Source organism: Anolis carolinensis, chromosome 4, assembly GCF_035594765.1.
Source record: "Anolis carolinensis isolate JA03-04 chromosome 4, rAnoCar3.1.pri, whole genome shotgun sequence".
NCBI classification, from domain to species: Eukaryota; Metazoa; Chordata; class Lepidosauria; order Squamata; family Dactyloidae; genus Anolis; species Anolis carolinensis.
The window spans coordinates 200,774,593-200,795,810 of record NC_085844.1 but is presented as its reverse complement, the minus strand read 5'-3'; the positions used below and the strand labels follow the sequence as shown (position 1 = coordinate 200,795,810).

Below are 21,218 nucleotides of genomic sequence, written 5' to 3'. Positions count from 1 at the left end.
AAGCAGGCCCACACTTCCCATTTTAATCCTGATAGGTTTACACAGTATGTTGGTTAAAATTATTTTTATTTTTAAATATTGTATTGTTCTTTAATTTACTAATACTGTGCAATCCTAATAATATAATATATTGTGTATACATATAATATTGATAATAATCTTATAATGTAATACAATATAATATTTATTTATTTATTTATTTATTTATTACAGTATTTCTACCCCTCCCTTCTCACCCAATAGGGGACTCAGGGTGGCTAATAATAATAATACAATATAATAATATTGTGTAATATAATAATATTAATTGCATAGGTAAAGGTAAAGGTAAAGGTTTCCCCTGATGTTAAGTCCAGTCGTGTCTGACTCTGGGGATTAGTGCTCATCTCCATTTCTAAGCCAAAGAGCCGGCGTTGTCCTTAGACACCTCCAAGGTCATGTGGCTGGCATGACTGCATGGAACGCCGTTACCTTCCCGCTGGAGCGGTACCTATTGATCTACTCACATTTCGAATTGCTAGGTTGGCAGAAGCTGGAGCTTAACAGCAGGCGCTCACTCCGCTCCGCGGATTTGAACCTGGGACCTTTCGGTCTGCAAATTCAGCAGCTCAGCACTTTAACACACTGAGCTACCGGAGGCTCAGTGTGTTAATTGCATATTATATATTAAATGTAATATTACTAATAATATTACAGTACAGTGGTATAGTACAATATAGTAATATATAATGCTAATATTGTGCTATGCTAATAATATAATATATTGTATGTACATACAACTTGTAAGTCGCTCTTAGTCCCCTTCGGGGTGAGAAAGGGTGGGGTATAAATGTAGTAAATAAATAAATAAATAATTGTTGTTGTTGTTGGGGGGATTGCACTACAAATAAGACATGTGCAGTGTGCATAGGAATTTCTTTGTATTTTTTTTTCAAATGATAATTCGGCCCCTCAACAGTCTGAGTGGCCATGAACCGGCCCTCCATTTAAAAAGTAGTTTGCCCTAGACTATGCAAGACAGGGTCAGCTATGATGAACTTACACAAAATCTGTAGCATGTTACACAATGGCAAACTCTTGTCATCATTAGCTTCTGCAATACAGAGAATACAAAGGCAGACTAATGACACTTGAAAAATGAATATATCCCCATAGAAAGTTTAAAGGGGAAGAATTTCTAGCAATAGCAACATAACTTAAGTATTACATCTTTACTGAGAAATAAGCCCCACTTATTTCAAGAGGACTTATTTCAAACAAAGCACACCTAGGACTACAGCCCACATATTTTTCAACAGGGTTTTTATAACAAGCAGGAGGCAGACAATCTAATGCCTACCCAAATGAGTATATTCCCTATCAGTTCCAATATCACGGCCAAGGATCAATAGTGATGGAACTTGAAAGACAGTTCAAATAATTCGGGTTGCCCATTGCAGCTTTAGTACAAGTGCACCTAAAGTTACATATGTATCACAACACTTGATAACTGAACTAGAGCCAAATCAATTTCTTAAATCAAAACTAATCCACCACCAACCCTGCACATACACATATTTAGTTATGTTAGAACATAACTTCAACCACAGTTGAAGGGAGATGTTGACAAGCTGGAAAGCGTCCAGAGGAGGGCGACTAAAATGATTAAGGGTCTGGAGAACAAGCCCTATGAGGAGCGGCTTAAAGAGCTTGGCATGTTTAGCCTGCAGAAGAGAAGGCTGAGAGGAGACATGATAGCCATGTACAAATACGTGAAGGGAAGTCATAGGGAGGAGGGAGCAAGCTTGTTTTCTGCTGCCCTGCAGACTAGGACACGGAACAATGGCTTCAAACTACAGGAAAGGAGATTCCACCTGAACATCAGGAAGAACTTCCTCACTGTGAGGGCTGTTCGACAGTGGAACTCTCTCCCCCGGGCTGTGGTGGAGGCTCCTTCCTTGGAGGCTTTTAAGCAGAGGCTGGATGGCCATCTGTCGGGGGTGCTTTGAATGCGATTTCCTGCTTCTTGGCAGGGGGTTGGACTGGATGGCCCATGAGGTCTCTTCCAACTCTACTATTCTATGATTCTATGATTCTATGATCTATTCCATGGTCCTCTGTGGTTTTTCATGTTGTTCTTAAACAAGCAATGATGCACAAACATAACTTACCCCCTACAAGGATTAAAGGAGCTCAAGTACTTAGAAGGACTTAATCAAGTGTAATGCAATTAGTTTAGTTTTAGAAGGTCAAATGAAAGGTTTTACTTTCACACTGCTTGGAAACAAATCCAGATGCCATATCGGTTTGACCAGCATCATACAAAACAGCGGCATTTTTTAAAGGTAAGTCAGAACATAAGCCTGGAAGATGTCAGCCATATCCTTAAACATTCTGAAAAGGATTAAATGGTTCATTGCTTCAGAGCACTGGAAAGCCATGAATGATCTTGTCATACATTTCTTTTCAATAATGATCCCTGAGTTTTCTTAAGAGTAGTGAAGGCATGCAGTCTTCCAAGGTCTCCTGAGGGCTAACGTGTCTTCCACAGATGCTGATTTCTGACATATAGCAATGAGAGTTCAGATTGGCTTGTGCTCCAAATTACACCATCACCCTACGACATATCCATAGTTCATCTGATTTACAAGATGGACATGCATAGCTGGTGGCCTTCCATTCAAGCTCAGAACTGATATTTTGTACATCCATTTGCACTAGAACACTTAGGGTTATCAGGAGTATGGAATCTTAGAAATAACCAGAATACAGCACTGAATTATGGGATCTTACTTATCCCGGCAATGCATGAGAATCACTTGCAAGTCTAAAAATAATCTAGTATTGTTTGCTAAATTGATATGAGTATGACTTTGATCTAGATCAGGTATCAGACTGCAAATAAAACTCAGAATCATTGTGTTATTCTTTCAATCTCTTACCTATAAAGTCAAAGTAACTAAACTGGAGGGGGAGGAGGCTGGGAAAACAGTAAAGGAGAAAACTAACAAAATTTCAAAAATTTTGAAGGCACTGAGAACCTTTCTAAGTTATAGTTGCAATGTTTAATTGACTACTTGTTTAAATGAATTAGAAGTCTTTGGATCAGTAAAAAAGAAACCATGTGTGACAGAAAGCATTAAAGAAAAGCGAGTTTACCTCCTACAGAAAAAAGAAGGAATATCTCCTCTGTAGTGACATTTGCTAAAATGCATGAAGGAGTCTATCTTCAATTTTAGCAATAGACCAAGGGTTTCCAGACAAGAAATAATGCTCGTTTCTCAGAATACTTAATTGCATTGTTCACAGACAACTGTCTGTTTAAATCACCTAGCAGGCTTACTTCTATCTGATAAAACAGGTAATAATAATAATATAATTTTATTTTTGTATGCCACCTCCATCTCCCCAACAGGGACTCGGAGAGGCTCACACGGGGGCAAGCCCAATACAATCATATAATATCATAAAATCAACAGTTGAGACATCAAAGAATGCATTTAAAAACAAATTAAACAAGTCATGATTTAAAATAGATTTAAAATAGACAAAATTAAAATATTAAACAATCATCCAAGGCGTTAAAAAGTCCAATATAGGACAACAGTCTGGGCGACAGTCAAAACTGATGAAGGGAGTGGAGTGTCTATTACAGAACAGAATATACATCAAATAGAGACGACAAGCAGGGAAGATAAATCTAAATGGAAATCAAACTATAAAGTGACAGGGCAAATTTCAATGTGGATATGGGCCAGGTTATAACGGACTTGTCTACTCAAAAGCACAACGGAACAACCATGTTTTTAATTGCTTCTAGAAGACATTGAGGGTCGGAGCTAACCTAATCTCCCTGGGGAGGGAATTCCAGAGCCGGGGAGCCACCGCAGAGAAGGCCCTCTCCCTCTCCCACCAACCACATTTGCGAAGGGGGAGGAAGCGAGAGAAGAGCCTCCCTGGAAGATCTTAGAGATTGCACAGGTTCGTAGGGGAAGATGCGGTCACAAAGATAGGCTGGTCCTGAACCATTTGAGGTAGATATCTCAAAGTTTCAATACTGCTCCCAAACATATAAGCTACATTAGTCTCACAAGGAAAAAAACCGCAGAGTCTGGTAGTAACAGAAGGACAGGTTGCTTACCTGTAACCATGTTTCTTCGAGTGTACTCTGTGAATTCACACTAATGGAGAAGCTGCGCCTGCGCAGGTTTCGACGGAAACTCTTCCAAGCTGAAGTTCAAATTTTGGCGGTAACCACGCCCCCCTTCCCAAGGGGCATATAAGGCAGCCCCAGGCGCCCGCTCTCCAGTTCCTACGCCGCCAAGGCAACGAGAAAGGGAGAGGTTTGCCAGAGGGGAAGGAAGGGCGGGTTTGTGTGAATTCACAGAGTACACTCGAAGAAACATGGTTACAGGTAAGCAACCTGTCCTTTTTCTTCGTGTACTCTGTGAATGCACACTAATGGAGACTGACACGCTAAGGTCCCGGATGGTGGGACAAGGCAAACTCGACAACCAGTGAATGTCCAAACATAAGTTTATTAGGACACATTGAGATAACAGTCCCAAGAGACCAGTGCAATAAGTTGTCCGAAAGGACCAGTGCAATGCCAGCATGAGCATAGTACAAGAAAACAGAACCTATTAGGAAATACTGAATAAACGTAATAGAAACACAGAAATTGAGTACAGTGCATATAAACGCTCTCCCAAGGGAAGAGAGGAAAACATCACACAACTTGACACACCCGTCAGGGTCAATAAAGTGTTACAGAGCAACTGCCCAACACAATCAGGGAAAAAACATATCCCCAGAGGTAGGTATGGGGAGAAAAACTGGCCCATAACTTGAAGGAGAGGTATAGAGAGTCACCTGCGGGTGAGTATAGGGAGAAGAAGGACGTTTGAGAGTCAGGATAGGCAAGATGAGAGTACTGATCTTGCGAAGGCCGAGTCTTTTAGGGCTTTATTGTCTAGCCTGTAGTGAGAGACAAACGTAAGTGGGTTCGACCAGATTGCCGCTTTACAGATGGAGTCAAGCGGGATACCTCTGAGGAAGGCGGTCGAAGCCGAGAGGCCCCTCGTTGATCTCGGACGGATGGATGGAGGGGGAGGGCGTTTGGCCAGCTCGTAAGCCAACTCAATGGCCTGAGCAATCCAATGGGACAACCTTTGGGAGGAGATGGGATTACCCAACTTGTCCGGGGCATAGGCGACAAAGAGTCTCTGAGTCTTACAGATGCCCTTGGTACGGTCCTTGTAGAAGAGGAGCGCCCTGCGAACGTCGAGAAGGTGCAGTTTTCGCTCGAGAGGAGAGGAGAGGTTAGAGAAGAAAGCTGGTAGAACAATGTCTTGATTGAGGTGGAAAGCTGACACTACCTTAGGGAGAAAGGTAATGTCCGGGCGAAGGACAGCACGGTCGTGGTGGAAACGTAGGTAAGGCTCATCGACCCTGAGAGCAGCAAGCTCGGATGGCCATCGTGCCGAAGTGATTGCCACTAGAAAGGCCAGTTTCCACGAAAGCAAGCGGAGATCAGTTGAGGCTAGTGGTTCGAAGGGAGCAGAAGTGAGTTGAGAGAGTACAAGTTCGAGGTTCCAGCCCGGCGTAGGTGGTAGCGATGGTGGGCAGATGTTGTTGTAGCCTCGGAGAAATGTTTTGATCAGGTGGTGAGAGAAGAGAGACGGCTGACCATGGCGTTGAAAAGACCAGGAGAGAGCTGCGAGGTAAGCCTTAATAGAAGCGAGAGAGAGTTTCCTCTCGACGAGAGTCATAAGGAAGTCGAGGACCACCGATACCGAGGTTGGAAAGGAGTCAATATTACGGGATCGAAGGAAGGCGTGAAAGCGAGAAAGTTTGTAGGTATAAGCTTTGGTTGTAGACGGCTTATGGGCTGCCCGAAGAACATCTTGGAGGTTTTGCGGAAGGGAGGTTAGGTAAGAATCCTCCACGCAGTGAGATGAAGAGAAGGAAGGTCCGGGTGAAGAATTTGACCGTCCTCTCTCTCTCTCTCGAGAGAGAGAAAGTGCGGCGAGGGAGGCAGAGGGCGAAACGTTCCTCTGGAGAGACGAAGAAGGGCTGGATACCACGGTTGGCGGGGCCAGGCCGGAGCTATGAGAATCGCTGTGACCGAGATCGAGAGGAGTCTTTCGAGGACTTTCGGTATGAGGGGAATAGGGGGAAAAAGATAAAGCATCTCTGCTGACCAGTCTAGCAGAAAGGCGTCCCCTAGGCAGCCGGGAAAGGAGTTCGGGGGAAGCCTCGCTCCGTAGCGGGGTAGCTGAGCGTTCTGGGGGGAGGCAAAAAGGTCCAGAGTAGGTCGCCCCCAGTCGAGGAACAGATCGTGGAGGATCTTGGGATCGAGCTTCCACTCGTGAGAGGAGGATGTCATCCTGCTGAGGGCATCTGCCGAGTCGTTTTGGGCACCCGGAAGGTGAATCGCGGAGACCTGGACGTCGTGGGCTATGCAACAAAACCAGAGGCGGGAGGAGAGGTGCATCAACTTTCTCGAACCTGTACCGCCCTGTTTGTTGATGTAGAATACTGCTACCAGATTGTCCGATTGAATGAGGATGGATTTGTGGCAGATGAGGCGGGAGAAAGCTTTCAGGGCTTTGAGGATGGCGAGAAGCTCGAGAAAGTTTATGTGGTTGGTCCTCTCGGATGGGGACCAAAGATCTTGGACCGTTAGGCCGCTCATGTGGGCTCCCCAAGCGTAGGTGGAGGAGTCCGTGGTTATGGTTATTGAAGGTAGGGTTGGATGAAATGGAAGACCCCTGCACACGTTCCGGTGAGACGTCCACCATGAGAGGGATTGGCGAACGTTTGACGGTATCGACAAGTACTTGGAGTTGTGGTGGTAGAGCGGCTTGAAAGTGTCTATAAACCACCTTTGTAGAACCCGAAGACGCAGCCTGGCGAAGGGGGTCGTGAGAACCGTGGAGGCCATATGGCCTAGAAGGACTTGAATGGCACGGGCTCGGACCCTCCGGGCGGATCGACATAGGGCGATCTGGTGGCGGAGAGCTAGGAATCTGTCGAGCGGTAGCGAGACAGTCTCTGTGACGGAGTCGAAGAGAGCTCCGATGAATCGGATTTTGGTCGACGGGGAGAGATTTGACTTCTCGGCATTGAGTTGAAGGCCGAGAGATTTTAGGAGATGCAGCGTGAAGGAGACGTGGCTCTCGAGAAGTACAGGGTCAGGCCCGACCAGAAGCCAGTCGTCCAGATAAGGAAAGACTGTGATGCCATGCAGCCTGAGGTGGGCCGCTACAGCGGCGACGACCTTGGTAAAGACCCTTGGAGCCGTGACAAGACCGAAGGGTAAAACGGTAAATTGGTAGGTTTGGTCGAGGACTTTGAAACAGAGGAAACGTCTGTGAGCCTCCCGTATCGCCACGTGGAAGTAGGCGTCTCGTAAGTCTATGGAGGCAAAGTAGTCTCCCAGCTGCAGCATCGGGAGAATAGAGGCAATAGAGACCATTCTGAATTTGGAAGGTCCAGAATGGGTCGTAGCCCGCCCCCCCTTTTCGGGACTGTAAAGTATCTGGAGAAGAAACTTTGAGGATCCAGTTCGGGAGGAGAGGGACGGATGGCCCCTTTGGCCAGGAGGGCATCGATTTCGGCCAGTATCTCTGGAGAAGGAGTTGAAGAGAGAATGTGACCTGTAGGTGGGAGCTCTGTGAACTCTAAGGCGTAGCCCTCTTGGACAATGCGAAGAACCCAAGCATCTGAAGTGATGGACTCCCATTGATTGTAAAAGGGGGCCAGGCGGTCGGCGAAGGCACGGGGGGTCGAGGCAGCGTGGGCTCTACATCGGTAGCGGACGAGGAGCTTTGGCAAAGGGGGATGGCGTCAGGTACGCCGGTTAGCCTGCGGAGGAGCGGGGGTGGTTCGACCCCGTTGCTTTTGCGGATGAGGTCCCCGACGGGGTTGGTGATGGCTTTGATTGCTCGAGCCCGAGGGGCGCTTGAAAGATTGGTGCTGGAAGGATTGTGGCGGGAAGCGACGGAAGCGGTGAGGGAACCAGCGGGTGCGCTGTGGCTGCGGTTGGTCGCCACATTTAGACGCAAGAATTTTAAAGTCATGATTAGACTTGAGTTTGTCATCGGTACCGGAGTTAAATAGTCCGAGAGCATCAAAGGGGAGGTCCTCAATGACCTGCCTGGAAGATGAGCAAAGACCTGACGACCTCAGCCAGGCGTGGCGACGGATGGCGATCGCGTGAGCAATCATCTTGCCCGCCGTGTCCCCGGTATGTTTCGCCATCTGGATTTGATGGTGGGCAAGCGAGTCAGCCTCCTGTTGGAGGGTGGTAAGGACGGAGCGGTCTTCGTCTGACAGTTTAGCGAAGAAGGGCTGTGCCTTCTCCCAGATAATCTGCTGGTAGGCACCCATGCAGGCTCCATAGTTTGCCATCCGGCAAAGTAAAAGGGCTCCGGAGTAAAGCTTTCGACCCACAGCGTCGAAGCGCTTCCCTTCTCTGTCGGCCGGAGTGTTCGACTGACGACCTGAGGATTGGGAGGCCTTGACGACCAGGGAGTTGGGGTCGGGGTGGTGTTTCAGCCACTCCAAGGTATCGTCGTCGGTACGGTACCAAGTCTCGATCCTCTTCGAGGTCGGGGGTATGGAGGAAGGGGTTTTCCAGGAGGCCTGGATAACGTCCAAGAGATAAGGCAGGAAAGGGAGTAGCGTGGCCGGCGGAGCTTGGGCCTGCACCCTTTTGAAAACTGGATCAGACACTGCTTTGGAAGTCTGCTTGATCTCCAAACCCAGGGCGTCGGCCATTCTGACCATTTGATCAGAGAAAGCACAAATATTGTCAGTAGGAGAAGGCGGGTATGCCTCATACGCATCGTGAGGAGGAGAGAGGTCGAGTCCGAGAGAGACTACCGAAGCCGAGAGGACAGTCTGGGCGGTCAATGTCAACATCTTCCTCCTCAGCCCCTTGGGGAGACTGGGGGGGAGAAGAAAGCACAGTCTCGGGGGGAGGCATGGCCTCACGGGAAGAGAGGGCCGGGAGCCGAGGATCTTTAGAGGCTGAGGCCTGGGCTGCTCGAGCCAGGCGAGCCGTTTGTCTGCCACGCTCCGGTGTCGAGGTGGGAGGGAAGAGCTGTTGGCGCGAAGAGTGAGGCGGCGCAAGAGGCTCCGGCACCGGCACCCTGACCACCGTTTGGGTAGAGTGGTGGGGTGAGTCCTGCAACTCCCCGTCAGACAGGGGGTGCAATGGAGATTGAGAAACATCTCTAGGCCTCTGGGCTGGCACAATTGGAGAAGACCGTCTCGAGGAGGTTGCCGAGGAGGACGGCGGGTCCCTCCTTGAGGAAGCCGAGGAAGAGGAGCGCTGAGTCAGCCGTTTTTTTGTCGGCGGTTGCTTGGACGCAACCCTCAAGGACTTGCCAGGTGTGGGAGGAACCACAGCTGAGTCAGATTGCGCTCGACGAGACTCCTCGTGAGCCCTCTTAAAGGCTATTTTGATAGCAGAGGAGGACGGAGGGGAGCCGATACGAGAGCGGATCGAGGTCACCGAAGCCAGAGAGCTCGACGTCAAGGAAGGCCCCACCTTTCCGGAGTGGGTCGACACGGTAGCCGTCGTCACAGTACACGGTGGCTTGACCGGTTTAGCGGCCCTGGAGGTCCTGGACGCCCTGGACGAGACCGAGGAGGCTTTAGCTGTCGGAGGCTTAGCTGGTGGCGCCGACATTGCTCTCAGAGCTGAAGATGACGACGTACCCGACGTCGACGGAGTCGGTTCTGGCGCGAGAGATCTTTCGTAGAGTGCCGCTCTGAGCCTAGCGGCTCTGTTCTTTCTGGCCTGAGCCGTGAGAGCTAGGCAGAAGCGGCAGGTACCGACCACATGAGCCTCGCCAAGACAGAAGAGGCACTTGGCGTGGCCGTCTGAATCAGGAATTTTAGCAGCGCACTGCGTGCAGCATTTGAAACGTGTAGTAGACATGCGAAGAGTCCGAAGTGAACCTTGCGGCGGAAAAAAAGGAACTGGAGAGCGGGCGCCTGGGGCTGCCTTATATGCCCCTTGGGAAGGGGGGCGTGGTTACCGCCAAAATTTGGACTTCAGCTTGGAAGAGTTTCCGTCGGAACCTGCGCAGGCGCAGCTTCTCCATTAGTGTGCATTCACAGAGTACACGAAGAAAAATGAATATATTTATCATGGATTTTACAGACAGCTGAACACTTTATCAGACATCTAGTAGCCCTTTTGATGTCTAAATAGCCAACTCAGATAAGAATTCTATAGTTTGTAAGAAAGACGTCAATTAAAAAGAAAGATGCAAACTATAGAATTCTTATCTGAGTTGGCTATTTACTACAAAATGCCACCCCCCACCCGATATATAAATCATCTTGTACGGAAATTATATTTTGCTCTGATTCTACATCTTTGCAAATCATAGCTTACTGCTTCCTTCTGATTAATAAACCTTCAGATTCATTTGCCCAATCCATGAACTCCTGTTCCTGGTTAAGATTATACAATTTTTGATTTAATATAGAAAAGGTGAGAAATCCATCCAAATCAAACAAAGATCTGCACAGGCGACTGTACATTCTATTAGCAACTGGGGTACTGAAAGAAATCTCTGCCATGTACAAAAGAAAGTAACAAAAAATTCTTTAGGGAAGAAAAAGCAAGGCAGGGAGGAAATCTTAACTAACAAAAAAAAAAAAAAGCTCAATGGCGACTAAGGCTGTTCAACTGATACTCAATGACTGACTGCTGGCAGGGGGTGAGGTGAAAAACCAGAGGTTAAATAATAATAGGATAGGATGGCTGGAACCCTGAACAGAAAAAAAAAAACTTCACAATGTAACACTTTGTTTGGTCCCTTTTGTATTGGCTCTCTTTGAATTAAAAAAGGAGCTTGAATAATGCTAGCTATTTCAACTTTAGTGCCAGATAACATTTGACTCTAAGGCATCTATGTCTTTATTACTTATCCAGTTTTCCATTAAAATAGTCATATTGATTAATAATAACAAAAAGTCTACTATCAAAACAGCTTCCATTCATTGGGATGACAGACACAAAGCCAAGCCAAGATCTGAAAACAACTTTTAATAATTTGACAATTTTGAAAAAGCTAAAACATATTTCCAAAGTTACTTGGAAGCAGTGTTCACTACCCACATAAAGTCAGAAGTAGACAGAGTTCCTCAGGAAGGCATTCCATAAATATAACTCCAGAAGAAAGGAGATTCCAACCCCTTTGTTTGTACACGGTAACTCTAATAGCAATAATGAGTTGATGTTTCAAAGCCAGTGCTCTGAACTGAGCACAGAAGAAAACGAGGTAAATGTATAACGTTGCATTTTAAACCAATAATAACATTCAACCTCTCTTTAGATGTAGCACACTATATACTGTACAACATATTTCGTTACAGGGGTCACAAAGGAAATGCATAGAAGCTACATTTGTCTTGCCCCCCTCTTTCTCTTTTTAAATGTGGAATGATTTGGGGGTATTTTCCTTGCTCTATCCATGCAGAAATCATTCCACATGAAAACACACAAAAATATTCCCATGAGCACCCCAGAATGCCATACTAATTGCAAGCAACTGTTTTCTTCTGCAGTCCTTTTCAAAATGGTGACACAAAATCATTCAAACATGATTTCCTGTCAACATTTTGAGAAGGATTGTAGAGGAAAACAGTAGTGCTTGGTCTGCTGGGGTGTTTGTGTGAATGCAATGCACTAGGTTGCAGGGGGCTAGTTTTTGGGCCTTAAGCAGTTGCACACATCTGCCTTAAAGTACTCCAACTGAGGTTTGACCAAGGACATCTGACCATGGCAATCTTCTCATTCCCATTTATGTTACATCACCCACTAATGTAAGCCGCCCCGAGTCCCTCTGGGGAGATGGAGGCGGGGTATAAAAATAAAATTGTTGTTGTTGTTGTTGTTGTTGTTGTTATTATGATGCGGTGCATCACCAAAACCAATCTCTAGAATGAGAAAAAGATGCACACTGAAACAACATGATTACCTTTTTGAAAAGTCGTCCAGAATCTTCACTGACTTGAACAAACCGAGGGATAATGTTATTCAGATAGATGTCACTCAAGGTGGTATGGTCCCTGCTTTCCCGCTTCACCTGGTTTAAGAGGAGGTTCCAGCAATTGACAGGTGAAAGAACATTTTGATCCTTCCTGCAAGGAAATATAGGCAAAACATGAATTTTCTCCTCATGTTCAGCAAAATCTAATATTTTATAAATGGAATGTAACCCTTTGTAGACAAATGTATTAATTCTAGGATAAACTGAATTCCAAAACGGTTAAACAACAGCTAACTGATCCATGTTATTCTGGATTTCATAAATATGCATGAACTATAGATCACACTGCCTGAAAATCAACTCAACAAACTGAAACCGGACAATCAGATCTAACTGTTCAAGTTTGTTTGATGAAACACAATTTAAATAAATATTTTAAATGTCACTTTGTTTGTAGAACCTTTAACCCTATTTGCTTCCTTCTCCTCCAGTAGATAACCTCTCTAGCTCAGGCATGGGCAAACTTTGGCTCTCCAGGTGTTTTGGACTTCAACTACCACAATTCCTCACAGCCTAATTGGCTGTAAGGAATTGTGGGAGTTGAAGTCCAAAACATCTGGAAGGCCAAAGTTTGCCCATGCCCACTCTAGCCCCATAAAGTTTAGGCAAAAATCAAGTGCTCAGTTCAAAAACAACATTCTTAAAATCAGTCTGAAAACTTTTCGTTTATGCTATGAGAATTACCTACCCCCCCCCCCCCCCACACACACACATAGCCTACGTAAATCTTTTTAGGGATGATTTACACCCCCACCCCACTCCCACATGAAACCACATACAGTGTGAGTCCTATGCTTTTTGTCACATCACTGTAGACACCAACAAGCCAAAAAGGAATTGCTTGAAACATAGTAAGATTTCCAGATGGTTGGAGGAGTTATTTATTTATTTATTATCATATTTATATTCTGCCTTTCTCAACGCCTGGAGGGACTCAAGGCGGCTTACAAATGGCACTACATAGTGCCTACAACATAAACATTAAAAAGTTACATTAAGATTAAAATAAGCATACATAAAAACATATTAAATACAATCAAATGTTAAGACACAGCATCCAAAAACAGGCTCTAATTTGGTGCAGTGTTCAAGCAGAAGTTTCCTTCTCATCACAATGTTGTACTAAGGAAACCCTCTTTCTGTTTTCAGGTTACACTGTAAACAATATGTACATATGAGTATTTTGCATCTCCTTTCAAGATAAAAGGTTTTCATAAATTCTGGACTACTTGTTGTGCTTGCCAGAGGGCAATGTCACACTCAGTTACAAGCAAATTTCTTGAGACCATTGTGGTGATATTTCTTGTCTATAAACCACTGTGATCAAGGGTGGTTCACCCGTTAGGCCAACTAGGCAGCTTCTTGTCTTTTTTTTTTCTTTTTCCCCTCCCTGCTGGGAGGGGGCACGCTCTCCTGCATGCGCGCATGCGTCCATGCATGCACGCGCACCCCTGTTTCCTCCTCCCAGACTCCCTGCCGGAGGCATGCAGGTGATGAGGGAGGTGTGCCCCGAGGGACAACGAGACCTTCACCGGCAAGGACAATGGCAAGGTAGAGATGCTGCTGGCGCAAGGAGGAGAGGGGCCGGGCCAGCTGGGAGCGGGCAGCGCCAGGCCCCTAGGGCCTATGGTGGCCCCCTCCTCCTTCTCGTGCCAGCAGCGTCCCTACCTTGCCATTTATTTATTTATTTATTTATTTTTACAGTATTTATATTCCGCCCTTCTCACCCCGAAGGGGACTCAGGGCGGATCACATTATAACACACATAGTGCAAACATTCAATGCCCATAAACACATCAAACATTGTCCGCACCGGGCTCCATAGGAGGAGTAGGGGGCACCAAAATTCTGTTTGCCTACACATGAAAATTATCTAGGGCCGGCCATGACTGTGAACTTATTGCTCATGGTTACCACCTTGGTTTTACTTACAAGTACATGACCTAGGCAGAAGAGGTTCAGGACTGCCTCCAAGCTGCACCACTCCTTTCCTTCATTTACCAGTCATATGCAGATCCTTTTGAGGATGCCTTATCATTTTTTGATGATGAACATGGAAGTGGTACAACTGACACCAAAACTTGCTGTGAGACTTCAGTATTCCCTGGGCTTTGGTGTTATTTATCTGCAAGTCCTTTCTGATTTATAGTGACCTGAAATCATGGGGGGTTGGGGTTGGCAAGATCTATTCAGAGGATGTTGTCATTGCTTTACTTTGAGGCTGAGGAATGTGACTTGTCCATGGTCATACAGGGACTTTCCATGACTAAGTGGGAATTAAAACCTTGGTCTTCTGGAGTCCTATGCCACCATTCAGACCATTAAAAGATGTTGGCTCTAAATTGTTTAGAAACCTCAAAAGATAAAGCCAAAGAAGAAAAGCTATGGGAGGACAGTAGAAATCTAAACCATATGCTCTCCATCTTAAGTACTACAATACTAACTACCGTGTTTCCCTGAAAATAAGACAGTGTCTTATATTAATTTTTGCTCCCAAAGATGCTCTAGGTCTTATTTTCAGGGGATGTCTTATTTTTCCATGAAGAATAATTCACATTTATTGTCGAACAAAAAAATGAGCATTTATTATATACTGTACAGTAGTTGTCATCATAACCCAGCATAACCAGACAAACTGTGAATCCTATCAAGAATTTCTTGTTACTACCAATATTTCCATGTACAACACTTTATGGTACATACATTTACCAATCCTGCATGCTCTGCTGTTCTGTCTGGCGGGCGTGCTTCCAAAAAAAAACTTTGCTAGGTCTTACTTTAGGGGGAGGCCTTATATTGAGCAATTCAGCAAAACTTCTACTAGGTCTTATTTTCTGGGGATGTCTTATTTTAGGGGAAACAGGGTATATCAGAAGGACTGCACTAGTAGGATTGATAAGGAAATATTTCAACACTAAACTCTTAAAACACAATTCACCAGGAAGCTCGCCAGCAGGCTCCAACAAACTAAAAAAGTTCAAGAAATTGTAGAGGTCTTGCACAATTCCCATTACAGTAGAGTCTCACTTATCCAAGCCTCGCTTATCCAAGCCTCTGGATAATCCAAGCCATTTTTGTAGTCAATGTTTTCAATATATCGTGATATTTTGGTGCTAAATTCGTAAATACAGTAATTACAACATAACATTACTGCATATTGAACTGCTTGTTCTATCAAATTTGTTGTAAAACATAATGTTTTGGTGCTTAATTTGTAAAATCATAACCTAATTTGATGTTTAATAGGCTTCTCCTTAATCCCTCCTTATTGTCCAAGATATTCACTTATCCAAGTTTCTGCCGGCCCGTTTAGCTTGGATAAGTGATACTTTACTGTATTTAAAAATGAATTTCACTATAGACTTTAGAAGTGGCTTGTACCTCTAACTTACTAACTTGGTTGGATTACTTTGTTTCCTTTTATCATTTGTTTACATGAGCTCCCCCCTTCCCCTGCTGCATTGTGTAATACTTGGACAGCATAATAATAAAAAATATTTTCTTAAAGCCAGGCAATGGTAGGAATGTATCCAGCAGCTGTAGAATTCACTTTAAAGCTCTTCTCGAATTAAACTAAGGACAATTGATTTTTCTCCCTTCTCTAAAGAAAGACAACTTCTTTTTTCCCCCTGTAGAACCTATGGGGTAGAGAGGAGAAAAAAACTGATGATCAAGCACCAGCAATCATCATGACCAGTGTTTCTCAAATTATGCTCCTCCAAGTGTTTAGGACTTCAGATCCCAGAAATCCCAGACAGCTTACCAGCTGTTAAGAATTGTGGGAGCTGAAGTTGAAAACATCTAGAGAACCAGAGTTTGAGAAACACTGATCTAGGCATGCTAAAGATGTACAGAAGAGTATTGCTTATCCTACATAAACGGGCCAGCAGAATATTGGATAAGCGAAAATGTTGGATAATAAGGAGGGATTAAGGAAAAGCCTATTAAACGTCAAATTACGTATGTAGATGTGAATTTTGTAAATTGGATGTTGCTCATCCTCCTGCTTGTGAGAAGAACTGGTTGAATTCCTTGTTGTGGTGATACATTTTGTTTGTAATTTATTTAATTCTTTGGTTTTGTTAAAAGATAAGTGATCATCTCTGCAATATAAAAAGAACAGAATGTGTGTAATCTATATCTATATCTATATCCATAATAAAAGTGAAAACCCGTATGTGTGTATGTGGCACGGGTGTCTGCTCACACAGACAGCCTCCGGCCTCCACAAACAGGTTATAGTTCCCAGTGCTGAGGAGCCACCAAGTCACTCTTTTCCACTGACATTGCGGTTACAGCGAGCTCCATGAATATGCAGCCCAACCCCTGCCAATGTCCTTCCCAAACACTACGGCCCACCACCCAAGGAATGCTTTCATTTGGGAACCATTTCATTCTAGATTTTGCATTTTTTCTCCACCACAGGCAGGCACCCCATGGTTCTCCATTGCTGTGAAATTTGCATGACCCCACCTACCGCCCTTCCCTTTCAAATCTGTTTGCATCACAAACAGAGCAGAACTGAGCAGCAACTAAATTTCCTGCAGGAGTTTGAGGACTGACTCTACATGGTGGAAGTTGTAGTTCACCCTGCATCAAGTCAGAGAACTGTGACTCTTACTGGGGAATTTAGAGGAGTTGTAGTTCACCTACACTCAGAACTCTATGAACCCAAACAATGATGAGTCTGGACCAAACATGTCATGCATACCTGATGTGCCCAGATTTGAATACTGGTGGGTTTGGAGGGGAATTGTCCTGGAGATTTGGGAGTAGTAGATACTGGGATTTATAGTTCACCTGCAATTTAACCCCGCCCATGATGGACCAGGACCAAACTTGGCACACAGAGTCCCCATAACCAATAGAACATATTGGACAAGTTTGGGGGAAAGGAACTTATAGTTCATCTGCATCCAGAGAAACAGTGACCCCCACCAACAATGGACTGGGAGTAGACTTCGCACAGAGAAGCCTCATAACCAACTGAACATACTGCAGGGGTTTGTGGAAATGGGCCTTGAATCTGGGAGTTGTAGTTCACCTGTATCCAAAGAGCACTGAACCCAGCCAATGACATATCTGGACCACACTTGGCATGCAGACCCAAAATGGACAACATTGAATACTGGCAGGGTTTGGGGAGGATTGACCCACGATTATGGGAATTGTAGTTCACCCACTCTAAACAGAATACATAACATTCAAAGACAAATAATGCCTGTTTCAAATAACCCGGGCACAGCCAGGTCCCCAAGCTAGTCCATAATAAAAGTAAAAACCCGTATGTGTGTATGTGGCACAGGTATCTGCTCACATAGACAGCCTCCAGCCTCCACAAACAGGCTATAGTTCCCAGTGCTGAGGAGCCACCAAGTCACTCCCTTCCACTGACATTGAGGTTACAGTGAGCTCTATGAACATGTATGCCAACCCCAGCCAATGTCCTTCCCAAACACTACAGCCCACCACCCAAGGAATGCTTTCGTTTGGGGACCATTTCATCCTAGATTTTGCATTTTCCTCCACCACAGGCAGGCATCCCAGAGTTCTCCATTGGTGTGGAATTTGCATGACCCCGCCTACTGCCCTTCCCTTTCAAATCTGTCTGCATAACAAACACAGCAGAACTGAGCAGCAACTAAACTTACTGGTGGAGTTTGGGGGATTGACTCCATATGGTGGAAGTTGTAGTTCACCTTGCATCAAGTCAGAGCAGGGTGACTCCTACTGGGGAATTTAGAAGAGTTGTAGTTCACCTACACCCAGAACACTATGAACCCAAACAATGATGCGCCTGGACCAAACTTGCCATGCAGACCCAATATGCCCAGATTTGAATACTGGTGGGTTTGGAGGGGAATTGGCCTGGACATTTGGGAGTCGTAGATCCTGGGATTTATAGTTCACCTGCAATCGAACCCCACCGATGATGGATGAGGACCAAACTTGGCACACAGAGCCCCCATAACCAACAGAACATATTGGACAAGTTTGGGGGAAAGGGAGTTATAGTTCACCTGCATCCAGAGAAACAGTTACCCCCACTGACAATGGACCAGGACCAAACTTCGCACAGAGAAGCCTCATGACCAACTGAACATACTGCAGGGGTTTGTGGGAATGGGCCTTGAATCTGGGAGTTGTAGTTCACCCGCATCCAAAGAGCACTGAACCCAGCCAATGACGGATCTGGACCAAACTTGGTACACAGAACCAAAATGGCCAACTTTGAACACTGGTAGGTTTGGGGAGGATTGACCCACAATTCTGGGAATTGTAGTTCACCCACTCCAAACTGAAAATACCTAACATTCAAAGACAAACAATGCCTTTCTCAAATGACCCAGGAACTGCCGGGTCCCCAAGCTAGTTATATAAATAAAAGTGATTTGGTCATGTTCACATTACTGTTCTAGAGGATGCCATTTCCCTATTCCCCTTTAGGGACTCTGGAACTGTAAGGAATCTGATATAGAGAGATAATAAAGCAGAATTATCTCAGTTTTTCTTGAGGTTCAGTCCCACTTTGTGAGCGTAGTTTTAATCTCATCTGCTTTCCCACTATCCGGGGGTATTTGAGTGCTTAGGATATGAATATTCTGATAATGGATAGGCCGGACGCTGTGCAGGCTGGTCGCTGTGCCTGACGGGAAAAGTCTATGCCGGCCGCGTCTCGCCCCTCCCAGCGGGTGCCCAGTGCACGGCAAGGCCCACTGACTGTGTTGGATAATACAGAATGTTGGATGAGCAAAGGTAGGATAAGCGAGACTCTACTGTATATGGATGACACCTCTCTTCTGGTAAGATAAAGTTTGAAACAAATTTGCCGGGTTGTCACATGATAACACTTGTTCAAGTCTCTAATTGAAAAGAAAAAAAAATCTTCCAGTTTTACACTCCAGAATTGAAGAGAAAAAGAATATTTTGATGATTCTTATTTTAACTAAACTCACATAATAAACTAGCTACTGACAAATGCAGTCATAATGCAACAATAAACACACTATTTTTGATTTAAGATCTGATGGTCACCACTTATCAGATTTCCAATTTATAAATTCCCTATTGTGGATACAGTCTAGTCTGAAAAACATGGAAATCTAGAAGGCAGGCATCAGTGAGAGAAGAATCACATCTGTTCTATATAAACATTTTAACCAATAAAATAAAATTTCCAGGCCAACTCACATGCAAATCGAGATATGGTAGCCTTGCTATTTTCCTTTGCTAAGAGGTTCCTACATCAGTATATATATATTAATAGCAAGGCTACCATATCAGAGCTAGAACTGACATGGTATAAATTTTATGTGTTGAACTAAGGACCCAGACAGTTTAGAATCAAGACTCCATTTATATGTGAAACTTGCTAGGTGACCTTCATTCAATAACTTTTTCTCAACCGAAGTCTGTGGGTTTGTTGTAAGGATATACTGGGAAAGGAAGAAGAGAAGTATTTATGTTGCACTGAACTTCTTTAAAGAGGGTGCAACCAAAAGAATAGGATCAACCACAAGCCTATTCTCCTGCAACATCTGAACATGGAAGCATGAACAGCAAAGGATATTCCAGTAAAAATATACTGTTACTAAAGGAAGTAACACTACCACTCTATTTTGTTCAGTCCGATTTAGAATATTGTGCACAATTTCTGACACCACAGTTGAAAGAGAATAATGACGAGCTTGAATATTTATTTATTTATTTTATTTACAGCATTTATATTCCGCCCTTCTCACCCCGAAGGGGATTCAGGGCAGATCACATTGCACACATAAAGGCAAACATTCAATGCCATGACACAGAACAGAGACAGAGACAAGGCGCAGGCACCGGGCTGGCCTCGAACTCATGACCTCTTGGTCAGAGTGATTTGTTGATTTGTAGCAGCTGGCTTGCTTTTCAGCTTGCGCCACAGCCCGGTCCAGCCCGGAATATGACCAGAGAAGGGCAAGCAAGATGGTAAAAGGTCTGGAAACCAAGCTATCTGGGGAACAACTTAAAAAGCTGGGGATGCTTATCATGGCGAAAGGAAGATTTGAGATGCCAAAGCTGTTGTTATTTGCCACCAAGTTAGCTTTCACTTATGGCAATCCTATTTATTTATTTAATGTGTTTCTATATCTTCTCGCAGCCCACAAAGGCTCCTGAGGTGTCTTTTCACCTCTGTGATTCTATGTTTTACCTGACATTTCAGTTCTACAATATGTATTTCCCACTGTAGTACAAATACTACTCTAGCCTCCTAAGTCAATATGATGTAGTCCCAAAAAATAAGTATCTTGTTCTGTTGTTAGAAGATAACACCATTTTTTACAATGAACTCTGGTAATTTTCTTAGAAATGTAAAGGCTACAGATGACTGCTGACTTCCATTATTCTTCCAAAGCCAGGAAGAAGAAGGGAAGAAGGAAGACTGCTCTAGTAAAAGGCAGATTAATTTCATTTAAACAAAAGGACAGAACAGGAGAATGCCACTTTCAAAGTAGCTGATCTGGCAGAGTTTCTTGACCTATGAAAAATGCTACAGGAAATGACTGAAGTTTGCAATCTGGACTGTTTGAGGATTTCACATGTAAAGGAAATGAGAGAGAGCTGGGGTGATTCAAAGCTCGGACTAGCTTTGACTGCCAAAAGAAGCAGCATGTGTGTGTGGGGGGAGGGGGGGGAGGTATTGCTCATTCTCTGGATTTGTATATATGTTCTCCTAGTATAGACAAAAGCCAACAAAAGGATCAAAAAGCATTCCCTGAACATGACAATAAGCTGGCTAGGGAACAAACATATTCACTTGGTTGCAGACAAATATTAAAAATAGCAAAAGTATTTATACTCTTCCACAATGACTTTAGGTTTTGCAGTCCTTCAGCCACTTAGATATGGCTTTTAAATAGAGCTGTGCTAACATAAAAGGGCTTACAGCAAATGGCTGATACACTTCAACGCAATTTATCTATACTGTCAATATCTATTTAAGGTGTTTTAATGTCACAGAACTGGGCATGCCAAGGCTATACAGTCAGGTACTAAGGGTACTGCAGAGATAACTGAAAATGCCTACAGCAGCACTACTCAAAGTGATGTTTGCTGGAATAGTGCTGGTCTCTGAGCAATTGGCTGCCAATGCCTGGTAGGTTCCCAGGGGAGAGAAAAAGAGAA

General features: G+C 44.5%; 1 protein-coding gene across 6 annotated transcripts in view; it reads right to left on the bottom strand.

Moving 5' to 3' along the window:
- Positions 1 to 21,218, bottom strand: part of srgap2 (SLIT-ROBO Rho GTPase activating protein 2) — a 286,112-nt gene that overhangs the window by 132,801 nt on the left and 132,093 nt on the right. For all 6 annotated transcript variants that reach the window (XM_062978583.1, XM_062978584.1, XM_062978586.1 and 3 more), the window contains one exon: positions 11,985 to 12,147. In XM_062978583.1, the coding sequence (XP_062834653.1) occupies positions 11,985 to 12,147 (163 nt within the window). The remainder of the gene's footprint in view (positions 1 to 11,984; positions 12,148 to 21,218) is intronic.